Below are 22,558 nucleotides of genomic sequence, written 5' to 3'. Positions count from 1 at the left end.
AGCTCTAGCTTGCAGTGTGATGATAAAATCCTTCCTGAGACACCCGGGGAAGGTCTCTGCCATGTAGGAGTTTCCATCACTGTTCCTAGAGGCTTACTGAGCAATTCACATGCTTCCCACGTACCACATTTCCACCATCTGCAGCTTCCACGTGGTTTCCAGATGTCCTATTGCCACCAGCAGCCGCTTGTGAAGCAGCCTCCAGAGCAGGGCTTTCTCACTGTTTCCAGGGCAATGCAACATGGCCACACAGTAGCCCCAGCTCACCAAAACAGCATCTCCAGCCTACACAGCGTCCCAGCACGTTCTCACTGCCAGTCAGAAGGCTAAACTCAGGCCAGACTCACCCTGTCTTAATTGCAGAAAGTGGTTCAGAGCAAGAGGAATTGTGTCCAGCAGGCTGCAGAGGGGATTTTTTTGAAGGTGGATTGCAGGGGGTCAGAGACAGGTGCCAGGAAGGGGACAGAGCTTTTGGGGGATGGCAGTGTTTTCTAATGGAGATGGCCTGAAGAATATAATTTGTGTGCTTGAGCATGTCCAACCAGGCTGGCCAGCTTCAGCTGGGAAATGCTGCATGCTTCTTCTTGATCATGGAGACAGATCTCAGAGCTGTCTGTTTTGTACAACTGCTTTCATTTCAGGTCATCTCAGTCCATACAGAAAAACCTTTGACTTCTTCCTCCATCATTCTCTTCCCAAAATACAGAAAAGCCTTTTTTTTTTTTTTTTTTTTTTTTTTTTTGGCTCAATGAGCAGGTGAGAAGCATGTGGCCAATTCAGAAATATGGTCTGTCCCAAAACTGCAGGAGACATTTGCATGCTCTTGTGAAAAAGATGTAGCACCTCAGTAGATTACTTGATTTTCAAGTTGTTGCGCCTGTATGGAGTCATACGGTAGAAACTCACTCGGTGTTTTAAATAGCTGGTTCTGGCAGTGTCATTGTTCCCTCAGGTTTGGGGAGTTTGGTCTGTGAATACAGCTAATTTAGGCATTATACTGCGTTCTCTTGGCCAGGTGGCTGCTGGATCAGCTGTTCGTGGCTCTGTGGAATCACCAGGTAGGTGCACTCTTCAAGGCCATCCTAAATGCCAAGGTCTGCAGGCTTGCCTTCAGAGTGACTGGAACATGAGAATGTCACCTAATCACCCAAAAAAAACCCCATTCTCAAGCGTCTGCCTCTTCTTCAAGAGGTTTTTTTTACAATACCTTGCAGAGGAATTGCCTGGCACAATCTGTGTTTCATAGCCAAGAAGGTGGATCCTGCAGGAGAGCTGTAGGTTACAGACAGTACAGGAGGGGAGGAAATCAGTATCTTCTATGAAGCTGCAAGCAGCTTCTTCTGGGGGCGGGCACACAAACTTCCTCCTCTCTTACTGTACTTGTCAAATCTGACAGTGTTCAAAAAAACTAGTCTGGTTTTTTTGTTCTCTAAAGACATTGGGAGCAGGGAAAGCATCTAGTTTGGTCCTTTTGTCTAAAGGAGACATTTGGCTTCATTTACAGACATCTAAAATTTCATTTGAACTACCGAAATATATTCTAGTTTTTTAGTCCAGGACACAAGGACTGGTTTTCAAAATGCTGCATTCAGCTGTCAGTCTCTTCCTATGTGAATGCACTCCTCAAAAGTCTAGCTGTAGAGATTTCTACTTTAGGGTTTTGTGTGTGTTTTTTAAAATAAACACAATTAACCTGCCCAAACAAACGTCCATCTTTACAGCATATCTAAAAAAGGCAAACATAAAATAACCTGTTTACTGATGGCTAGATAGAGAACAAAGCTGAATGGTGAGAAGGTTGATTTAGAATGCATTTTCTAAAAAACAATTATTGAAAGAAGAATGTGAGAACCAGGCTTAAACAATGGAGAATGGCACAAGATAAATATTTTAAATATAAATATTTTAAATATAAAATAATATATACTATATATTATATAGTATATATAATACATATAAAATTTATATTTAATAATAATTTTAAATTGCCATATTATTCCTTAGTAAAACAATAGATTAGTCCTTCTCCACTCTAGAAATACACTAAACTACAGTCTGAGAAAATGGAATATTATTCACCCAACTGTGTTCTCACTTAGGTCAAGTTTAATTAAGAATTGTCTTAATTCAAACAGTAATATCACATCCCTGATAAAGAGCAAGTTAAACCTCCCCTTGAACTGAACATCATCATGTTCCCAAGAGTTTCAGTGTAAACTCAAGTTAATGATGTTTAAATTATTTCCTTCAGTGAGACGGTGTAAAGATCATCATCTGACCTCTTAGAAGAGGAGCAGCAAATGAAAGCCTTCTGCCACTGCCAGCAAAGGCTGCCTTACCACTGCACCCTCGTGGTGGTTTGCCTGCCTTGAATTCTAACACTGCAGGGCTACATCTTGTAAAAATTATTGCTCAGTTACACTGCTTAGCTTCTTACCTCTTAGGATTCTTCCAGGGAGGTTTTCAATGTTCTCACCTTCCAAATACCTTTGTCTGGCAGTAGCTTAAAAAAAAATAAATCACTGAGAATAAATGCTCACCTGTGGAAGTTTCCAAGCATGGAAGTGTATAAATTGGAAGCTGTTTCTGTCTTACAGCACAGCTAAAGGCAGATAACTTCCAGGTGAGGCAGTTAAGAAAAACCTGGTGTTTTTCTTGGTGTCTTGGGAAACATTCTCTTTTTGACTGTTTTTAAATGAGCCCTTCAAACAGGCAAGGGACAGGAATGAAAGAGAGTGGACAAAATTGCCTTAAATCTGTTTTACAAGTTTTTGAAGCTTTTACCTCAGGAACATTTGAATTATCAGATAATTGGGACCTTTTTCACATATAGTGAGTATACAGATGCTCTGGCCACAAAACAAAACCAACCAACCATGAACCAGAATTTGTTTGTAGTTGGTGTTATCAGTGGCTTGAATAAATCATCCTTGTGCTGAAGACATGCCAAATCTCTGCACAAATTAAAAACCAACCATGAAGTACACAAAGGGACCTTGTCTGATTCTGAAAAACACTTTCTTCTGACCTTTTGTGGTGAATTTCTACACTGTAAATAAATAAAAAATGATTTATGGCTTTCTCCTAGAGAGTTACACTTTATGATCTTGTGGCTAGGGATGATGCCACCTGCAGCAGGAAGGTCATTCTTTTGTTTTGCTGTACAGGTGTTTTCACAGAAAGAAAGCTTCAAAGCAGCAGAAATCTACAAGCTGTTTTTTCTTACAGTCTCTGTTCAAAAAGGGTGGCATTATACTTGCTGCATACCAGATGAATAAACATGATAACCTCAGTGCTGACAAATTGTTTAAGAGAAGACAGAAGGCAAATACTACATTGTCTTCTAGCCAAAGCTTCAGAGGACTGTGTCCTTGGTTTAAAAATGAGGTCAAATACACCAATGCCTACAGACTATTACTCTTTTCAAAGCTACCCTAGCAAGGGACTCAAAGTCCCATCCAACCTGGCCTTGACTGCTTCCAGACATGGGAAGTTTAAAACCATTCTTCCTTTTTCTATCACTCTATGCCCTTATAAAAAGTCCCTCTTCATCTCTCTTGTAGCCCTTTTTGATATTGGAAGGCTGCTAGAAGGCCTCTTCAGAGCCTTCTCTTCTCCAGGCTGAATCACCCAAACTCTCTTAGCCTGTTTTCATAGGAGAGGTGCTCCAGCCCTCCAATGATCTCCAGACTCCCTCCAACAGTCCCATGTCCTTCTCATATTGGGGACACGCTACTCAAGGTGGGGTCTTAGGAGAACAGAGTAGAGGGACAGAATAACCTCCCTTTACCTGCTTCTCATGTCACTTTTCATGCAGCCCAGAACACATTTGGCTTTCTGGGCTGCAAGCGCACTTTGCTGGGTCACATCAAGCTTCCCATCCACCAACAACCTCAGTTCTTCTCAGGGCTGCTCCCAATCCCTTCACTGCCCAGGCTCTACCTGTGCTTGGGATTGCCCTGATCCAAGTGCAGAATCTTGCACTTGGCCTTGTTGAACTTCATAATGTTCACATTATGTTCACCTCTCAAATCTGTTAAGGTCCCTTTGGATGGCATTCATCCCTCCAGCCTGTCCACCACACCACACAGCTTGGTGTCATTGGCAAAATTCCTGAGGCTGCACTCAATCCCACTCTCCATGTTGCCCACAAATATTTTACAACTTCTTTTCTATCTGTGCCTGCTTTTTCCCTTTGAATAGGAAGTGCTTGTAAACACGTATTTTTGCAATGTGAAATTACTTTAGTCATGTAATGACTATAATTTGCCACTTTACAACAGACCAGGCTAAGGTCAAATTTACATGCTGCTTTTGAAAGTACATCTGGCATTAGAAGAGCCAAGGACGCTGCAAACTGAAGAAAAAATACCTCTATTCACTTTGCCAAGTAGCTTCCCTAGTTTTTGTTTGAGGCTGAAATTAGCTAGCTTGGGACTGATTTGGAAATTCATTTTTGCTGAAGAGAGGAGGGCCATTCAAGTGTGGGAAAAACTCTTTAGTAACAAGGTGTCAGATAGCTTTGAGCCCAAGTTGAAAACCTAAATTGTTCCTTTCTATTTGCCAACTATGCTTAGCCTTGAATCAGTACTGATTGCATGGGGCAAGAGCAATTTGGCCACTTTGCTCAAATGCCTGGGTATAAAAGCCTTTAGAAGAAAATCCATCAAGATAAAAAAAAAATCTTTCAGATCAACACAATATGTTTCGATTAAGCCTGTTCCAGTTAATGTGAAATCTAGAGTTTCATTCAGTCTTTGCTGAATGTTTGGGAAGCCATAATCTCAAAATACATTTGAAGTCACTTTTGCTCAGACAAACAGAAAGGTTAGGGGGTATTTAAGTACCCAGATCCAGATATATGTTCTGCAGGATTCCTGCTAACCGGTCCTGAAGGTTTTTGACAGCACAAATACCCACAAGCTTTCATCAAATTAATGCTCTCCAGGTTCACCAAATTCTGCTTCTGGGACAACTCAAAACATGAGTCTCTTTCAGCCTGAGGACTAGCCTGCATATCCATGCTTATCCTGAAAGCACCAAAACCAGACAATGGCCTGCCACATCCTCCCCGCCTAAGGTGCTTGGCATGCAGTGTCTGCCAATGGCAGCTTTTTCCAGAAGAGACCAGAAAGACATGATTGCTTCCCAAGACATAGAGAGCACCGGGAGTTGGGACCTGCAGCTTTGGAGGTCTGTGCCTTGCCCTTTAGGATAACTAAACATGGAGTTTCCTTCTCAGACAATCTCTGCATCACAGGATTCTGCTACAAACAGCCACTGTGGAAGACAGGGTCTCATTCCTGACCCAGTATGGAGGTGTTTTCTAGAGACAACAAGGAGCCTGGAACCTGAGCTGGCCACTGTTGTATGCTGGAGTAGATGAGGGGTGATGGCTGCATCCCTGCCCCACTGCTGGATGTGGAAGGAATGATGGTCCTCGCCTGGCTCTCAAGAGAGTCATTTGTTCTCTCTCTTCAGTAGCAGGAGGTACCTCACCATAAATCACAGTATCAAAAGGCACTGTATTATGTCCAGAAATTTAAGGGGCTCTAGGAAGTACAGGAAGTTGTCTGCAGCTGACTCTGCCAGCTCCTCATTCTGGAACACCCAGTTCTTATAAACATTTTTAAAAATGTCTGTTACCAAGATTATCCTGGAATCCCCAAGCACATTAGGACATCCAGATTTCTAGCCTCAAAACGGTGTATCCCTGGTGCAACTGGAAGTCTGCTGAGACACAGCTTTGCCCAGTAGAAGCTGTCCTTTATTCCTGTGACCTCTACCACAGCTGGCTGTCCCTTGCTATCCTTTCGGTGAAGAAAGTTTCCTAATACCCAAGTTCCGCTGATGTAGCTCATCCTAGCTATTGCTTACCACTTGGGAGAAGAGACTCACCCCCACCTCAGTGCATCCTTTTCTCAGGTAGCTGTAGAGAGTGATAAGGTCTCCCATATCTCCCGATCCCGCAGCTCGGCCGCCAGGCGCGTCCTCCCGCGGCGGCGGGATGAGGAGGAATGCGGCGGGATGCGCGGACCGCGGGGACCCCTAGTGGCACCGAGGCCCGGCCGGGAGAGGTTTTAGATCTGCTGCCTCACGCAGATATCTGGTGAAATGCTTGCTGAAAAAAGTAAAGTCTGTTTCTTTGGACCACTCTGTTCAAAAGAGGGAAAAAAACAAGTTCAGTGTGAATAATTGCAACAAAACCGGTCCACGAAGTGTGGCTGTTTGCAGGTAACACACACTTATTATTTAGCCTAACACTCTAAAGTCTTATAAACTGAGCTTAAGGAGGGAGGTGAACTGTTAGAAGGAGGGTCCGTTCAAAAACGGGATGTATTCAATCCAATCAAGCCTCAGCTTGGTGTCCTGTGACTAACATTGACATTAAGCAGTTGACACCAAGAGTATAAGGCCAGAGCCTTCCTTAGGATACTCCAAATACTCTTCTGACTTCATAATTTTCAGCTCATGCTAGGCCAGGTACTGGTGCTGTCTATTTAGGATGTCTCAACATTATGCAGACATGCCTTACAGTCATGGGGCTGCAATGGTGGGGCACAGTGGCTGGCCCTGGGCAGAGGGAGACCCATCCCCGTCCCGTCCCATCCCATCCCATCCCATCCCATCCCATCCCATCCCATCCCATCCCATCCCATCCCATCCCATCCCATCCCATCCCATCCCATCCCATCCCATCCCATCCCATCCCATCCCATCCCATCCCATCCCATCCCATCCCATCCCATCCCATCCCATCCCATCCTCAGCACTCACCTGCCTGGGTCTGCCGTGGAGCCACCAAGACCATGTCAGGGAGGCAAGAGCTGTTCCTTGCCCTCCTGCTGTAGGTCTTTCTTAAGCAAATACAAGAACTAGAAGACAGATAATTCTGATGCCTGCAGGAGCTATCTGCTGCTTAGAGGTAATAAAAATACCCTCTGAAATTTAAAACTTTTTCTCAGCTTTTTGTGTTAATGCAGGTTTTTGTACGCATACGAGTCAGTTAATTGGGCTAAACTTTATTGAAGAAAAATTGTAACCTATTATATACAAATACATATAAAACACAGTCTATTTGCAAAATGTGTGTGATACAAATGAGCTAGATCTATTGATAACGTTGGAAGGGGAATCATGGGCTGGTGTTATGAAGACATGGCCAAGAACAGTCTGGCAGCAGAATGGCCTCAGGACAGCCAGATGCCTGAGGCACTGTCCCTGCATTCCTCCCTGCTGTGCTTCCCTGTGTCACTCTGTCAGAGGACGCTGCTGAGGCTCACAGCAGCCATCTCCAGGCACCTGCCTGGTGCTGGGAGCAGGGCACTGCTGCTCCTGCTCCTGTGGTCGGTGGGTGCCAAGGAATGCCCTGCACACAGCCCTGAGTGCCCTCCTGAACAGGGATTGCCGCTGCAGTTGCTCTGGGGCATGAATGGCTGTGAGGGAAGGAGATCTGTCTCCAGAGGGCTGTGTGGACGTCAGACAAGCTTCTGCCTGCACTTCTGGCACTGAAGGCGCTTTCCAGGAAGGAGCAGATGGTGCCTGTCCAGTGCTTGTGGGTGTGATGCTGTCAGCCTTCCCTTGCTGGTGTGATGCTGGACTTGGGGACATGGCTGGCTCATCCTTGGTGTCCATGGGACCAGTCAGGGCAGGAGATGTGCTCTGCAGTTTGCTGAAAGCCTCTCCTGTTGCTTCTCTGCTCTCATCCTCTTCCCCTTGAAACAGCTCTTGGTCAATGTACTCTTCTAACGTGGCTTGGGACTCCTGGCTTTGGCTGCTGTCTTCCCACTTCTCTGAGGGCACTGGACATGGGATATCCTCTTCCAATATCTCATGGGACTGCTCCTTGTCAATCTTGTTTTCACAGTCCTCGTCCTCCTCAGCCAGAGGCTCTGGATCACTGGGAACATGGACTTCAAGCCAATGTAGCACCTTCTGCATGCTCGAAATGGCCTCCAATCCCTCCAAGCCTGTTGGCAATGGCTGCCCACGTTTGAGAAATGCATTCCCCTGGTAGGTGAGAAAGGAGAGAGGGGCATTTCTTAAGGAGTTCTTCCTCAGCTTGAGGAAGAACTCCTTTACAGTGAGGTGGCAGAGCCCTGGAATAGGATACCCAGGGAGGTTGTGGAGTCTCCCCCTCTGGACAAATTCCAAAGCCACCTGAACTTTTATGTGTGTAACCTGCTCAAGGTGACCCTCCCTTGGCAGGGTGTTGGACTGGATGACCTAATGAGATCCCTTACAATTCTAATATTTGTGATTCTATGTGGTTCAGTGATTCTGTTATTTGTAAAGGTCACCTGGCTCCCTCCAGGAAATTCCTGCTGAAGACCTGGCAGCAGCAGCTGCTGGGACAGGGCTGTGGGAGATGATGGGGCTGCAGTGGTAGAGTGCAGCAGCTGGCCCTGGTCAGAGGGAGGCTCATCCCTCTGTCCCATCTGGTGCCATCCCCTCCTGTCCCATCCTGTCCTTGGCAGTCACCTGCCCAGGTCTGCCACAGAGCCACCAAGATCACGTCAGGGAGACAAGCTGCTCCTTGCCTTCCTGCTTTAGGAGTTTTTCCCTCCAGGCTGTCCTGCTGCCATGGCAGGATGTCATTCCTCTGCAGAGCCCTGCACCTGTGATGGGCCTGGCCAGTTTTCTCCAGCCCTTGCAGAGGCTTCCACTTGCTTCACATGATGGCTGGGGGACTCCCTCCATTCTGCGAGCTCTGTGGGTGGAGGAGAGGTCTGAGCCTGTCCCGTGGAGGGAGAAGGCCTGGGCCTGGCTCTCCAGAGATGCTGCCTCTGGCTGCCTGTAACACACCCTTGGGAAGCAAGATCAGGAGGAGGAAGAGTGGGATGGAGGCAGCTGCCTTGGCACAGCATCCCTCACAGTGCCAGCAAACCCAGCCCCAGCCCCCAGGCAGCTCCATGCGGCCCCATCAGCAGCGTGTCCCCCACCTGGCGCATCCAGTCCAGGCGTGGCAGCTTCTTGTGCATACGGGTGCTGGCTTTCTTCAAATGGTTCTCCATGTCTGTCCTTGACAGCCTCTGCTGCAAAGCTGCCAGGGGCTCCAGGGGAGATGCAGGGAAGTGCTCTCCTGAGAGTGGGCACCCCACGGCTCAGTGCTCCATCAAAGCCCCATGGCCAAGGCAGGGTCCCGCAGTGTCACAGTGGTCTCTGGGCACCATGCAGCCCCTCATCATAAAGCCCTGGCAGATGAGCCTAGATCCCGTTCCCAGTGCGCATATTCCATGGCAGACAGAAGAAATTATACAAAAGCATTTTATCCCTTAGTTCTTACACCTTAAGCAGATATAAGAACTATAAGACTGATAGTTCTGATACCTGAAGAAGTTGTAACCTGCTTTAGAGGTAATAAAAATACTCTGTGAAATTTAAAACTACTTTATCTCAGCTTTTTGGGCTTGAACTAATTTTTTTGTATGCACACAACTCAGATAAACTGGGTAAATTGACAGTTTAGGTTCCTATTCAAAAGGAAAACCTAATACTTATTGTATAGATAAGTGCAATGAATTTTATTTGTGAAGTATTTGTAATAAAAATATGAAACAGATCTAATCATAGCATGTCTGAAGGGGAATCATAGGCTGGTCTCACAAAGCCATGGGCAAGAGTAGTCTGGCAGTGGGATGGCCAGGCTGTCATCAACACATCACAACCTGCATCTGTGTTAGGGTTGGAAGCTGTTCCTCCTGCTGTGGGAGTTCTCTTCCAGTGTCTCCTGCTGCCATGGCAGAGTGGCATTTCTCCTCGGAGCCCTGCGCTTGGGACGGGCCCGGCCATTCCACTGCAGCCACTGAGGAGGGCTCTTCTTGCTTGGCAGGGTGCTTGGGTGGTTCTCACCATCCTGAGAGCTCCGTGGGAGCAGTGGCAGCCTGTCCCCATGGATGGGTGAAGTCTGGGCCTGGCTCTCCTGAGATGCTGCCTCTGACTCCCTTTGTCCCACCTCCAGGAAGGAAGAGGAGTGGGATGGAGGCAGCTGCCTTGGCACAGCATCCCTCACAGTGCCAGCAAACCCAGCCCCAGCCCCCAGGCAGCTCCATGCGGCCCCATCAGCAGCGTGTCCCCCACCTGGCGCATCCAGTCCAGGCGTGGCAGCTTCTTGTGCATACGGGTGCTGGCTTTCTTCAAATGGTTCTCCATGTCTGTCCTTGACAGTCTCTGCTGTAAAGCTGCCAGGGGCTCCAGGGGAGATGCAGGGAAGTGCTCTCCTGAGAGCGGGCACCCCACGGCTCAGTGCTCCATCAAAGCCCCATGGCCAAGGCAGGGTCCTGCAGTGTCACAGTGGTCTCTGGGCACCATGCAGCCCCTCATCACAAAGCCCTGGCACCTGACCCTGATTCCATTCCCAGTGCAGGTGTTCCATGGAAGATATAAGAAACCATATAAAACCATTATTTTTGGTTTTGGATCAATTCTTTTTAATACACACAAATCAGTTAATTTGGCTAAACGGACAGTTTTATTGAAAAATGTATAACCTATTATATTCAAATAGATATAAAACACAGTCTATTTGCAAAATGTGTGTGGTGAAACAATGAACCAGATTTAATTATAGTGTGTCAGAAGGGGAATCATGGGCTGGTGTTATGAAGACATGGCCAAGAACAGTCTGGCAGCAGAATGGCCTCAGGACAGCCAGATGCCTGAGGCACTATCCCTGCATTCCTCCCTGCTGTGCTTCCCGGTGTCACTCTGTCAGAGGATGCTGCTGAGGCTCACAGCAGCCATCTCCAGGCACCTGCCTGGTGCTGGGAGCAGGGCACTGCTGCTCCTGCTCCCGTGGTCGGTGGGTACCAAGGAATGCCCTGCACACAGCCCTGAGTGCCCTCCTGGACAGGGATTTTTGTTGCCATCCTGCCAGGGACAGGAGAGGAGATCTGTCTCCAGAGGGCTGTGTGGACATCAGACAAGCTTCTGCCTGCACTTCTGGCACTGAGGGCACTTTCCAGGAAGGAGCAGATGGTGCCTGGCCAGTGCTTGTGGGTGTGGTGGTGCTGAGCTGGCCTGGGTGCTCCTCCCCGTGATGGCCGAACAATGCTGACTCAGGGATGTGGCTGGCTCATCCTTGGTGCCCATGGGACCAGCGGAGCCAACAGACATGCTCTTGTAGGTTTGCTTCCATCTGAATTTAGTCAGAAACTTGTTTTGTGCAGCTGGACATGACACAGCATGGAGTCTGGAAGAGCTTGCTTTTCTCCCTGTCCCAGAATAGCCTATACTTGTATCATAGATTGTCACATTAGAAATAAGGTCAAAGTATGCAGAGCTACACCCTTCAAGTACATACAACCCCCAATGATAAGCCCCAGCTAGGTAGGTAATATAAGCCACTATTGGGCAATTAGAGCTCTCGGTATGTTTTCTTTAGAGGTGTGCATGATATCTGCCAGATAGCACAAGTATTTAACTTCCTGCAATCAAAGAGGGGGTCCCAGCAGCAGAAGAGAAAATCCAGCCTCTTGCTCTGAAAACTCTGAGTGGAACTAGCTCAAAACTCAAGTTCCTGTTGAGCTGGGGACAACTGGCCCAGTCACTTCATCTGGGAACAGCAATCACTTGAGGAAGCAAATTGCTTCTATTGCACCTCAACACAGACAAGTGCAAGACACCTGGTGGCAATTAAAGGGGGCTGAAGCTTCACACCTTGACTTCCCTGTGAAAATATGTTGCCTTTACACAATTACTTGCAATGGGTATGTGAATGCTAACAAAATCCTTATAATACCAGTCTTTGTCACCTGTTCCTTTAGGGATCAAAACTTGTCTCTGTAATTCATCAAGGAACAAGCATCGGTATTGCGAAGTCAGGGTGCAGTGTGCATTCAGTGAACCAATCCCAGTGTCTGTAGTACTAAGCTGTACAATAATGGAGGACTTGGAGTGCTGGGCTAATGGCTAGACTTGATCATCTCAAGGGTATTTTCCAACCTAAATTTGGTGTGAGTTTATGGGTGACACATTCACACTTATTTCTGGCATCCTCTCAGATACAGGACTCACACCTAAGTTCATCAGTTTGAAATTGCTAAACAAGGAACTAGATATCCATTTTGTAATTGAGAAACTACTTGCAAGAGAAAGGGAAATGGCAGCTTAGCTATGTGCAGGTAGTAGTAGTAGCTGGACAAAAGGATTCTCTGCAAGTAACAGTCCCTGTCTGTTACTTGCACAGAGTATCTACATTATCTATCTAGCAGGAGAAAACTCACTGCTAATTTTCCCCTTCCTTTCCTCAGAAAACCATGAGGAAGTAGATGCAGACCACAGGAAAGCTCTGTGCTTCTCCACAAGTTTTCTAAAACCCAAGGAGGTGAACAGCAGACACACAATTAGCTGAGGGTGAGTGTTTAACAGATGTTATAGTCTGTGTAATTTAGAAATAAGACTAATGTCTTACCTGGCTTGTTTGAGGCTGCAGGAGGTGAAGTCAAATCCAAGACTTAAAAGGGAAGGAAAAGGAAAGCAGGGAGAGTTAGTTGCCAGTTGCCATCCCATCAGCACCACAAATGGTGAATACTAACAGGTCTATATCAGTATTGTTGGAGTAAACACCTTTAGGAAAAGATGATAAGCTTGTATATCTTTGGACATGAGGGACATTGTACAAGTTTTAGCAATAGACATGGATGGTCTGAAGCCTTGAGGGGTGAAAGGTTGGAAATTAATAGCAGACTTTCTATTAAGAACACAAATGTAAGGAATCTAAAGGAATAAAAAAATCTTGTTAAGAAAACTACACGCACCGTACATGCTATAGGAAATAAAAGACAGGAGGACTTCTGTCCCAATTTTATTTTATTTTTTTTATAACACCTGCTTCAATGAAAGATTGAAACAGTCAAACTAAAACAGACATTATGTGCTCATACCATTTACAATATTTACAGAATATACATTTTTCTTTTTTGCTCAGCAGGTAATTATAGCCAGTTGGAAAAAAGTGCAAGTGAAAAGAATCAGTGGTGTAAAAAGTTAAAGTTCCCTGTTGATAATGTTGCAATGCTTGAACTAACAGAAGTAGCCAGTGTGGTAAATTCTCTTTATAGTAACCAAGCACAGATGTCACATCACAGTGATGGATCCTGCTCAGCCATATTTACACCAAGCTTAAACCAGAAGGAAGCTATTACTCTATCTAAAAAATTGATGAGTGAGTTCACAGGGAATACCATCTTCATTTTAACATTGAAAAGCGGAATTGCAGTGTTGAATTTTCTATTGTGCACATAAATAGCAATTAATTTCAAATGCTCTGTTGTATTAAATACTAAAATATATTTTAACTTCCTTATTGTACATGCTATAAAATTACACTAAAAATTTCAAGTTTCTGAAGTAGCAATTACCCTTTTACATATATATTCTCTATATACTTTTTAAATATTTTGATTTTTATTGAATACCCAGGATAAAGCTATACTAGCTCCAGTATGGCTGTGTTTTATCATAACATCTACCAGAGTCCCATACATAACCAAAGCCTCATCTAAAAGCTAGTTTTGAAGATATTCTACTTTAGTTTCCCTCTCATTTTCTCTTCCCTTCTTTCCAAAGGTAGCTGTGCTACCTTTTAACTTCAGGTTATGCTCTATCTGGAGTGAGGGCTGAACTTCAGCCTCTCCAACTAAATAAGTCAAGTCACAGAGCCACTGATGGACAAGCAGCAGGTGATGTTTTTCACCTCTTGGAGTGTTCCTTCAATACAGGTACAGCAATCTCCAGATCAGACGTAATTTAACTCTGTCAGTACTTGACATCAACAGGACTTACTTTAGACATGGATTTTGCTGACTTCACAAGGGTGTGCCTTTCCATATAAAAGCTGTACGAGCCCAAGAGCAAAACAGAGTGCACAGTGGTCTCAGCTACATGGTGTTCAACAAAAAGCAGTTTGAATTTTGCAGATACATCTTATCACCCACCCAAGTGATTTTCTCCATGGTTGTATCCTCAGGTAGCACCAACCATTTAAATTTAATCTTTAGTATATATACATACATCTTTTAATAATTTATATACACACACATAGATGTTGCATCGGTACATGGAGAAACTTATTTACAGTTAATTGGAAAAATGCAATTGTATTAATTTACAGTATATGAAAACAGCATTTGTGCTTTCTGTTTGTACAGCAGTAATTTTCATCATTTCAAAAAAAGTTCATATTTTTATTTGCCTCAAGACATGTTACATGATGAAAAAAGTTGTAAAACAACTAGGACTGAGAATAATAGAGCACTAATTCTCCTCATATACCCCACCAAGCCTACAGAATAGCTGCTTTCTATAAAAATTCTCCATTCAAACCCCTCTGTGGTTACCCAAGTTTGCCTGAGGGTCTTCTTAATAAATAATAACACACAGCAGAAGAACCACACATCCTATCTTGCACTGTGCACATTCATGAGATAAAAGTTTCTGCCTTCACTGAGTAACACACTGATACACACCACTTAAACCTCACTTTTTACTCAGGACCTCAAAGTGCTTTTAAAAAGAAGGAAATATCCCGATTCTACACAACGTTTAAGAGGCACAAGGAATAAGGCTTGAATTACTGTCTTCAGACACTGACCTCACCATGGAAACTAGGGACTTATGCTTCAGATTCTCCCTGATCTGTTTATTGAGCTGAAGAATTCTGTTTTCTCAGGTAATCTCTACTCCTGGAGGTACACACTTGTTTATTATCTGTAAGGGTAACAACAACAACAACAAAGCAGCCGCACAGCCCAAACTGCCCAACTGTATTTCAATGCCCACCTTATTTTCATAAATGTACTTTTCTCTTGAAAGCATGAAATGGCTTCATAAGAAAGCTGTTAAATTAAAAATACAGCTAGGTTTAATCTTCATAACAAGTAAGTAAATACAAGTAGTCTGATACAGCAGGCTCTAAGCACTTCTTTGATCAGGCTAACAAGTGTTTTCTGGTCAACAGTAATTTCAGTATCAGCCTATATAGAAGTTACTGCCTCCCTGATGTGTTTACTCTTCGGTAACTATTTGAGATCAAAAAGGTATTTCTAAGATATACAGCTTTAAATAATTCATTAAAAACTTACAGTGGATTTCATTATTTTTTTCTTAAATAGTGTCAGGCTGGGTGCTGAACAAAGACTGCTGCCATCCACCTCAGGAAGTAAATACACAGCCTGTGTACCATTACTTTGTAGGCATTTGAATTATTCTAGGAGTAAGAGACTTTTACTGTCCCAGTAGGAAGTCATAGCATTCACATTAATTTCAGCAAACATTCACCTTCTTCAGAACACAGACTACTCTTCCTTTAGCCATTATTTATGTGCACTTCTGCAACATTTTTCCACAGGTTTCTTGTAGATGGAGTTTTCTTCTAGTCCTCTGTTTTGACAAACTACCCTCTTAGAGATGGCTGCAAGATCCCTTTTTCAACGAGGTGAGATTTCAGGGTTTTATATACACTTAATTGTTGTTCAGGCTGAAGTATCAACAGCTGTTTTAGTAATTTGCTAGGATTTGGACCCCTGTTAATGAAAAAAAATAAATTTTTTTAGTGACCACAGCTCTAAGGAGTCTTTTAGATTTCTTCTTTCTTCCAAAACAATGCCTTCCCTTTCTTGATGGTGCCAAGTTATGGATTTCTCCCAGTCTGTCTCCTCACGATGCACAGGCCAGCATTACTAGGAAAGCATACTCTTAGCTCAATATAAACAGAAACCAAAAAGCATTTCTATTTTCTGTCAAATGGGGATATTAAAAAGGCTTATGACAAGTAAGATTCCTTGATTCATCCTTTATCACTGCAATTACTGTTTTTTATTAGCAGATCTTCATTTCGTATCTGTTGCCTGCCAGATAAGCTATGCACTACTGAACTAAAAGGGAAATTGGCCAAGTCAGTAAAGAAAACTGCAAATTAAAACAAGGTTTTCTAAATATCAGCCTCATTTTTAGCTAGCCACTTACTTACAATCTACTTCCAAAATGAACCAAATATAAGGCAAAGAATCTCTTGCTAATTAGGTATCTAATAATTATTTAGCCATATGCATTTACAAAACTAAGGGCATGTCTTGATTCAGTCCCTTGAACCACCCCAGCCTCAGAAGCTAAAATGTCTGTTGTAAGAGAATTGCGATTCCCATGATTTCTTCTTGAAAGCTTTTTCATCTTAAACAGAAAGTCCCAAGCCAAGCAACTGAGAAATATTGAAACTCATGGGAAGAGCTGCAGTCTCACAACCTATAGGCTCTTTAGGAACCACACAGGGAAAGCAGATGCTGAACAACCCTCCTGCCTGAAACCCCATACTACACCTTTCTGTAATCAGTAAATTCTAGTAAAACTTCTAATAGGCTGCTACACAAAACTTTCTGGTATTTCAGGTACACAGAAATGTACCTTCAACATTCTGTTACCTTCAACAGCAGTCAGAGAAACATTGAACCCAACACAAATCCTAGGCAGGGACATTGTTTTCTTAATAGTCCTGTATTTTAAGTGATTGGATAAATCCTATTTAGCATCCTGCAATCTCTGCTAGGCTAACATAACTCCTATGTATTCTTTATGGCAGCTCCTGTGCATGCTTCAGTAGTTAATATTGTAAGAAGTCCATACCTTATGAAACTGGTGATATAGACATGAACAAAGGTGGCCATCAAGTACTGACAATCAAAGCGATCCATTATCCCGCCATGCCCAGGGATTGTGTCTGCAAAATCCTTTTGGGTGTGAAGGACAAGAAGGGGAAAGAAGAAAAAAAAAACAAACCAAAGATGGTCAGTGATTCCCAGGAAACAGGATGTATCATTTGGCAGCAGCACATTAGGGCTGCAAGGAAGCCATGGTTTCACTTCATGGAGCCAAAAGTTAGCAAGAGGCTCCTTTGCTGAAGGAGTTTTTAACCACAAAGGCGAGCCAAAGGCGAAATGAGAAAGAAGAGAAGCAGCAATTTGTCCACAGTATCGCACAAGAAGACAGCAGTAAGTCAGGTGCAGGTGTGCCAGTACTGAGAACACTTGTGTGCCTATATACACTTCATTTTATGGCAGATCTCTTAAGCTGCTGGCTGTTGTTCCTTGCCTCTGTAGAAGCTAATTCTCCTCTGTAATACCTTTTTTGCTTTACCCTCTACCATGGACCATAAAATGTGCAAACAATATAAATTTATCTAACAGAATCAAAAAACACTGTGAAAAATGATCACTTTTTAAAAATATATATTTCTGATGCAAACAAAGCTCCATACACTACCTTTGTGTTACCTATCTTGTCTATATAACAGCTTTATCAATCAAAATACGTTCAGACATCCTTGCTGTCAGCCACATGGGGTGACTGCCAGCAAGTTAAACTCATCCTGCCCAGTGCAGGGCAGGCATGGAGTGCACTGCCTTCAGCAGCAATTCCACAATATCCCTGACTTCCCAACAGTCCTAAAGTCCCCATCACTTTGGGGCCCAGAAGTTTTAAAAGGAATCTAATTTTTTATGTTCTACTTTAAGAATAAGTGCTGCTTTTCAGCAGCATTTTTTTTCATCCCAAACTCCTTCTTCACACGAACAGTCTTTTGCTGTGTGGCCCTACAGGTACAAGAGTGATGTGGCCAGAAAAGTGCTGGTCAAGCTGCTGGGACCAGCATGACAAAGAGGGGTAAGTACAAGCACATGTACAGGAGTTCAGCACAAACAGAGAGGTTTACACACTTCTGTACAAAGCACATGCCAGGTAACAACAGGATAAGAATTACAGCAGTCCTACCAAGACATAAAGGAGGTCAGGAGAAATTTGGGGCTGCCCTCTTGCCACACTCCTGCTGCCATTTCATACCAGCCAAGGACAGCACTGCCACAAGTGACAGTGCACACCTTGCAATAAACAGGGGGTAGCAGGTCACATAATTTGTCAATATGCACAAGGCAGCAGTGTATTGGCAAAGACAGCCAAACATCTCATGCTTTGGTGAGCCTGACACACCAGCATCTGCCTGTGACCCCAGTGCCACTGGTAAAAACCAGCCAGCCAAAATCTGAAGGGTAAGCCACTGTCAGCACTTCTGAAGCATCTACAGATTGTCTTTTATGTCAAGTATAATGTCTCACATCTTGCTTGTCTAAACCACTTCTGCAACATGATTTGTAAGAGTAATTATTGACCAAACTGTGTAACCAAATTATTCTTAAGATTTCCAGCACTGAAGTCACATGCTGACTATGCAAAGTTTGAAGAATATCACACATAGAGACAGATCTGATAAACCTAAGTCCTGCCTCTGATACTAAAAAACAGCCAAAACATTGTTGCAACTTAGTAGAAACACAACTACAATGAAGGATTTCAAAAACCCCTAATCTACCAATTTATCTAATCCAAAGAGAAAACCAAAACAAAACTTAGAGGCTTACAGGATTCATTACATACCTTGATTTTGAAAGCTCTTTTAAATCCACTTGCAAAGAATCCCCCAAATGGCCCAATTAATGAGGCAAATGTTGACAGCGCAAAGCTGTGCATCTGAAATGGGTACATATTCACTGTTTCCTACACGAAAAATAATTAACACTGTGTTTCAATATGTTCAATTGTAGGCATTTTTAGCTTACATATTTAAAGGGTTAGAGAGTACATTGCATGTAACTATTGCTGGTAGTATTTCTTCACTCAGCATGGAAGTAATGGCACTAATAAACATGGTGCTGTGTGGTGAAGAGAATAAAACTCCAATCCTAAGGGCAATTACACAGTTGCTGAAAAGCGAATTAAGTTCTACAGCTTCTACAGTTCTTACATCAGGTTGCCACTAATTCAGGCCATAACAAACCTTTATCCACTTCCCACAAAAATTTCAAAGGTTGCTCCTCAAAAATAAGTCTGCAAAATGCTTAAGTGGCATCCACACGCATCACAAAGGGAACGCAGGCTGCAAGAACACAGGCACGTTCCCTCGGGTGACTCCAGCAGTGATTCTGAGTGTGTGACCACGTCCCTCATATGAGCAACAGAGAGCCTTATGGTATTGAATCAGTTCTTAACCCTAAGCTTTACCAGCATACCCTTCTAAAATGGTTTGGGAACCCGCTAAAGCTGGGAGGCATGATTTCAATTTTAACCAAAGCCTGGGTTCTTTTCCTTACCCATCCCAACACAGCCTGAAGCAATGGTGGCACAGAGTATTTCTTCATTTGGAAGAGCTCTGAAGGTTCACACTCTGTCACAAATCTGTTGGTTTCACTGTTGTATTCCACAGGGCAGACAAAATACTGATGTTGAGCCAAAAAATAGGAAAACTGAAAAACAAAGCAAGAACTCTTGAATTAGGCATTTGTTATTACACTCAAAAATCATGCTTTAATGAATGTCTTTATCACCACTAGCTCAGGGTAATAAAAATCTTTCTAATAAGGGACATAGAATGGAAAAAAATCAGCCTACTTAAACTAGGGAATGCCTCAACAAGGCAGATGTTCAATGAGTTTAGTGATGATTTCCCAAATTGTTCTCCATCTCTCAGATTTGTATCTACTGTATCTTCTGCATTAGAAAATCCAAAAGTGTAATCCACTCAACTTTTTGTAGTTCACTTGTCCATTAAAACTTAAATATCTCTTCTACTAAGCTTGGCTATTATGAGTTTTGCTGACCTTGGTGACAAATTACTTATCCTGGTATTATCACCTGTACTTATCATTAGATTCCAAGAGACATGTCATTATAAAGCATGTAACACAGAAGGACTACTTCACAAAGCATAAATAATGCTATTGATAAAATTCAATTCCAAAATAGGGATGCAAGTAATAGATAAAACTATTCCAGATACTGTAACAGAAACAGCAAAAAAAGGTCAATATAATCTATTCAGGAGAGGGTTAACCTTGCCTATCCTTTCCAGCCAGTTATGAATTGGCAGAATTCTGTAGGCAAAAAACCACCCTAACTGTGAGGCTTTCAGGAGTCTGAGGTAAAATTAGTGATGAACTTGGTTATTTCACATCAAAATACAAAGACTTAATCTATACAAGGAAATTCCCATGCCTTGAAATGTTCAAGTTAGTCAGATGGGCTCTGAACAACCTAGGGTAGTGGAAGGAGTTCTTGTCCATGGCAGAGGGTTTGTAATGAGATGATCTTAAAGGTTGTCCTTCCAAACACAAGCATTTTTTGGTTCTAGGAATGTCCTGTGGTTACTTACAATAAATCCAAATACAACAGTGGAAAAGAAACCTCCAATGAACCCTTCCCAGGTCTTCTTGGGAGAGAGCTAGGCACAAAAGAGATAGTGTTAGTCCATCGGTAAAATCACTGCACCCTTTTTTACTCTATTTCTTGATCTTGTTTGTGAAAATTAAGCTCCTACTTTGTTTTTCAAAGGTTTGCGTGAAATACTGGATGTCAGCAGCTGCAGCCACCAAATGTGATAAAGAGAAGAGTATGGCCATGACCCGTCCCAGGCAAGGTAGGGAAAAGCCACGCTCTGGTTGGTGCCACTGGCCAGTTTGAGGGAAGGGAGAGCTTCCATCCCCTCTGCTGCTGCTGGCCTCTGGCTGCATCTGACCCAGATTAAGCAGCTGAAGTCACTTCAAGCAGAAGGCTGGGAGACCTGCACAAGCACACCTCAGCTCAGTTGGAGAGCTCTGCAAGCAAGTGCCCATTTAGATAGTGCCAGGAACCTGGGTGTGACACAACCACTGCTGGGAATGCTTCTCAGGAGATACCAGCTTTCTGCAGACAGACTGGGTAACTAATGCAGCAAATAACTAGAGAGAACAGTGTGCCAAGGTGTCACCAAATTCTATCACATTTTCAATTTAAGAGCATTTTAGTATCAGAACCAACGAAATCCCCAAAAGTTAACATGGCAACATCATGAAAAGAATTCACGGCTTTCTGTGGGGTCTTGCATATTCTACCAGAATAGGAAGATTAATGCTTGAGCCCTTCTTGGTCAACAAGAGGAGCAGGTATATATGACCTAGTGGCTTATTTCAAATTACAGTTTCTGTGCAGTAAGTATGCAGCCAAACCTGCATCTGAAATCCAAAAACAATGCAATTATAAATGATGATGCAATAGGCTCAAACTGCATTATCCTGTAATGCCAATATCACATTCACATTAATCCCACTTTCCCATATACAAACTTTCAGGAACAGGATAGTCAGTTTCAGCTTCTTTAGCAAAGATATGACTCATGCAGTGCAGAGTAAAGTATTTTTTTCCATTAACATGTTTTTGAACAAGTAACAAAATTGCTATAAATTGTAAAAGCTTGTTAGCGAGGAAGTGCCTAAGCACCTACCTTAATTAATGGAGTTCTGCCAAAGAAGAATCCAAAAATATAAGCAGTAATGTCATTGCAGATAACACTTGAAATTGGAACCAGAAACCTAGAGAAAGACATTAAAAGTTTCACAAAGAAAAACTGCCTGAACCTAAACATAGGACAAAAATTGAAAGGGTAGAATTTCTTTCTGGGAACTTTTTCTGCAGTATTTAGAAGGAATTATGTTTCATAATGTGTTTGCCTTGTTCCCCCATGAGCACCACACTTAGCTATACTGGTTTTAGTCTTCAGCCAAACTAGATCATAACAGATTCATGTTAGTTCAAGTTAAAGTGTTATTTTGGTGCATGAGCTTAAAGCATGAACAGGCTGGCTTTTTCCTATCAAGCTTAAAGACTGGTACCATAGGTAAGAAGAAATCAAGATACATAAACATGTTAATGTTCTTGGTAACATAAAAACAAGCAAATTACTCAAAAATTTTAAATGACAGCTAAATTAAAAAAAAAAATAGTTTTCCTTATACTTTTTTCCCCCTCTTGTCAGTTTGGAGAGGCTTTTTAAGTGTTCTTTGCATGCAGAGTGCATCTGAAGTTGTTATTCAAGTCTATTAAGCTCTCTTTTTTTTTCTCCTTTTCAAAGCAGGGACATACTAATAAGTCTAAATAAGACAGAGTCAGATTTTTTGATCATCTGCCAAACTGTCTAGCAAAAGCAGAAATAAGAAATAGGCTAGCAAAGCAACAAGGTTCAGTTTTTGATAAATAAACATAATCACTACAAAAAGAATTTGTATATATAAACTTTGTCAAAGACCTTGGGCTTTCTAACTGTAAGTATGCCTTGTCTGCCATAATCTCCCCAGATGTACATATATCAGGAAGAGGAGAACATACAGCATTATGTCCTTGGAAGAACACAAAACATCTTCCATGTGCTTCTTCCTTCTTTCTCAACTTGAAATTTATTCTGTCCCTGAAGAAATAGAGGGGTAGGAAAACACACCCTCTCTCTGAGGAGTGGCTTTACATAATCAAGTTTCACTGCACTGCCAAAATTTAATGTATCACTGAAAATGGGACACAAAGATTGCCCAACCACAACCAAGATTAAAACTCTTAAAATATTTTAAGTATTCTGAATTTATTTGGACAGGACAGGCTGCAGGGAACACAGCCAGATTGGGGATTTCAAATTAAATGGTCTAACTTCAATAGCTCTGAGCAACCCAAAGCTCCCAAGTAATTGCAAAAGAATTGCTGGATATTCATC

At 43.0% G+C, this 22,558-nt stretch overlaps 1 protein-coding gene across 2 annotated transcripts in view; it reads right to left on the bottom strand.

Annotated features, from left to right (window-relative positions):
• Positions 1–12,797: 12,797 nt before the first annotated feature.
• The window catches only part of CDS1 (CDP-diacylglycerol synthase 1), a 29,519-nt gene continuing 19,758 nt past the window's right edge, over positions 12,798–22,558 (bottom strand). For both annotated transcript variants that reach the window (XM_058838956.1, XM_058838957.1), the window contains exons 8-13: positions 21,302–21,389; positions 20,195–20,263; positions 19,137–19,289; positions 18,424–18,543; positions 16,621–16,724; positions 12,798–15,524 (exon numbers count right to left, since the gene is read on the bottom strand). In XM_058838956.1, coding sequence (XP_058694939.1) covers positions 15,395–15,524; positions 16,621–16,724; positions 18,424–18,543; positions 19,137–19,289; positions 20,195–20,263; positions 21,302–21,389 — 664 coding nt within the window. In that variant the 3' untranslated portion in view covers positions 12,798–15,394. The remainder of the gene's footprint in view (positions 15,525–16,620; positions 16,725–18,423; positions 18,544–19,136; positions 19,290–20,194; positions 20,264–21,301; positions 21,390–22,558) is intronic.

This window comes from Poecile atricapillus, chromosome 4 (assembly GCF_030490865.1).
Source record: "Poecile atricapillus isolate bPoeAtr1 chromosome 4, bPoeAtr1.hap1, whole genome shotgun sequence".
NCBI lineage: Eukaryota > Metazoa > Chordata > Aves > Passeriformes > Paridae > Poecile > Poecile atricapillus.
Note: the sequence above shows the minus strand (reverse complement) of the source record. Positions and strands in the feature narration are given on the sequence as shown.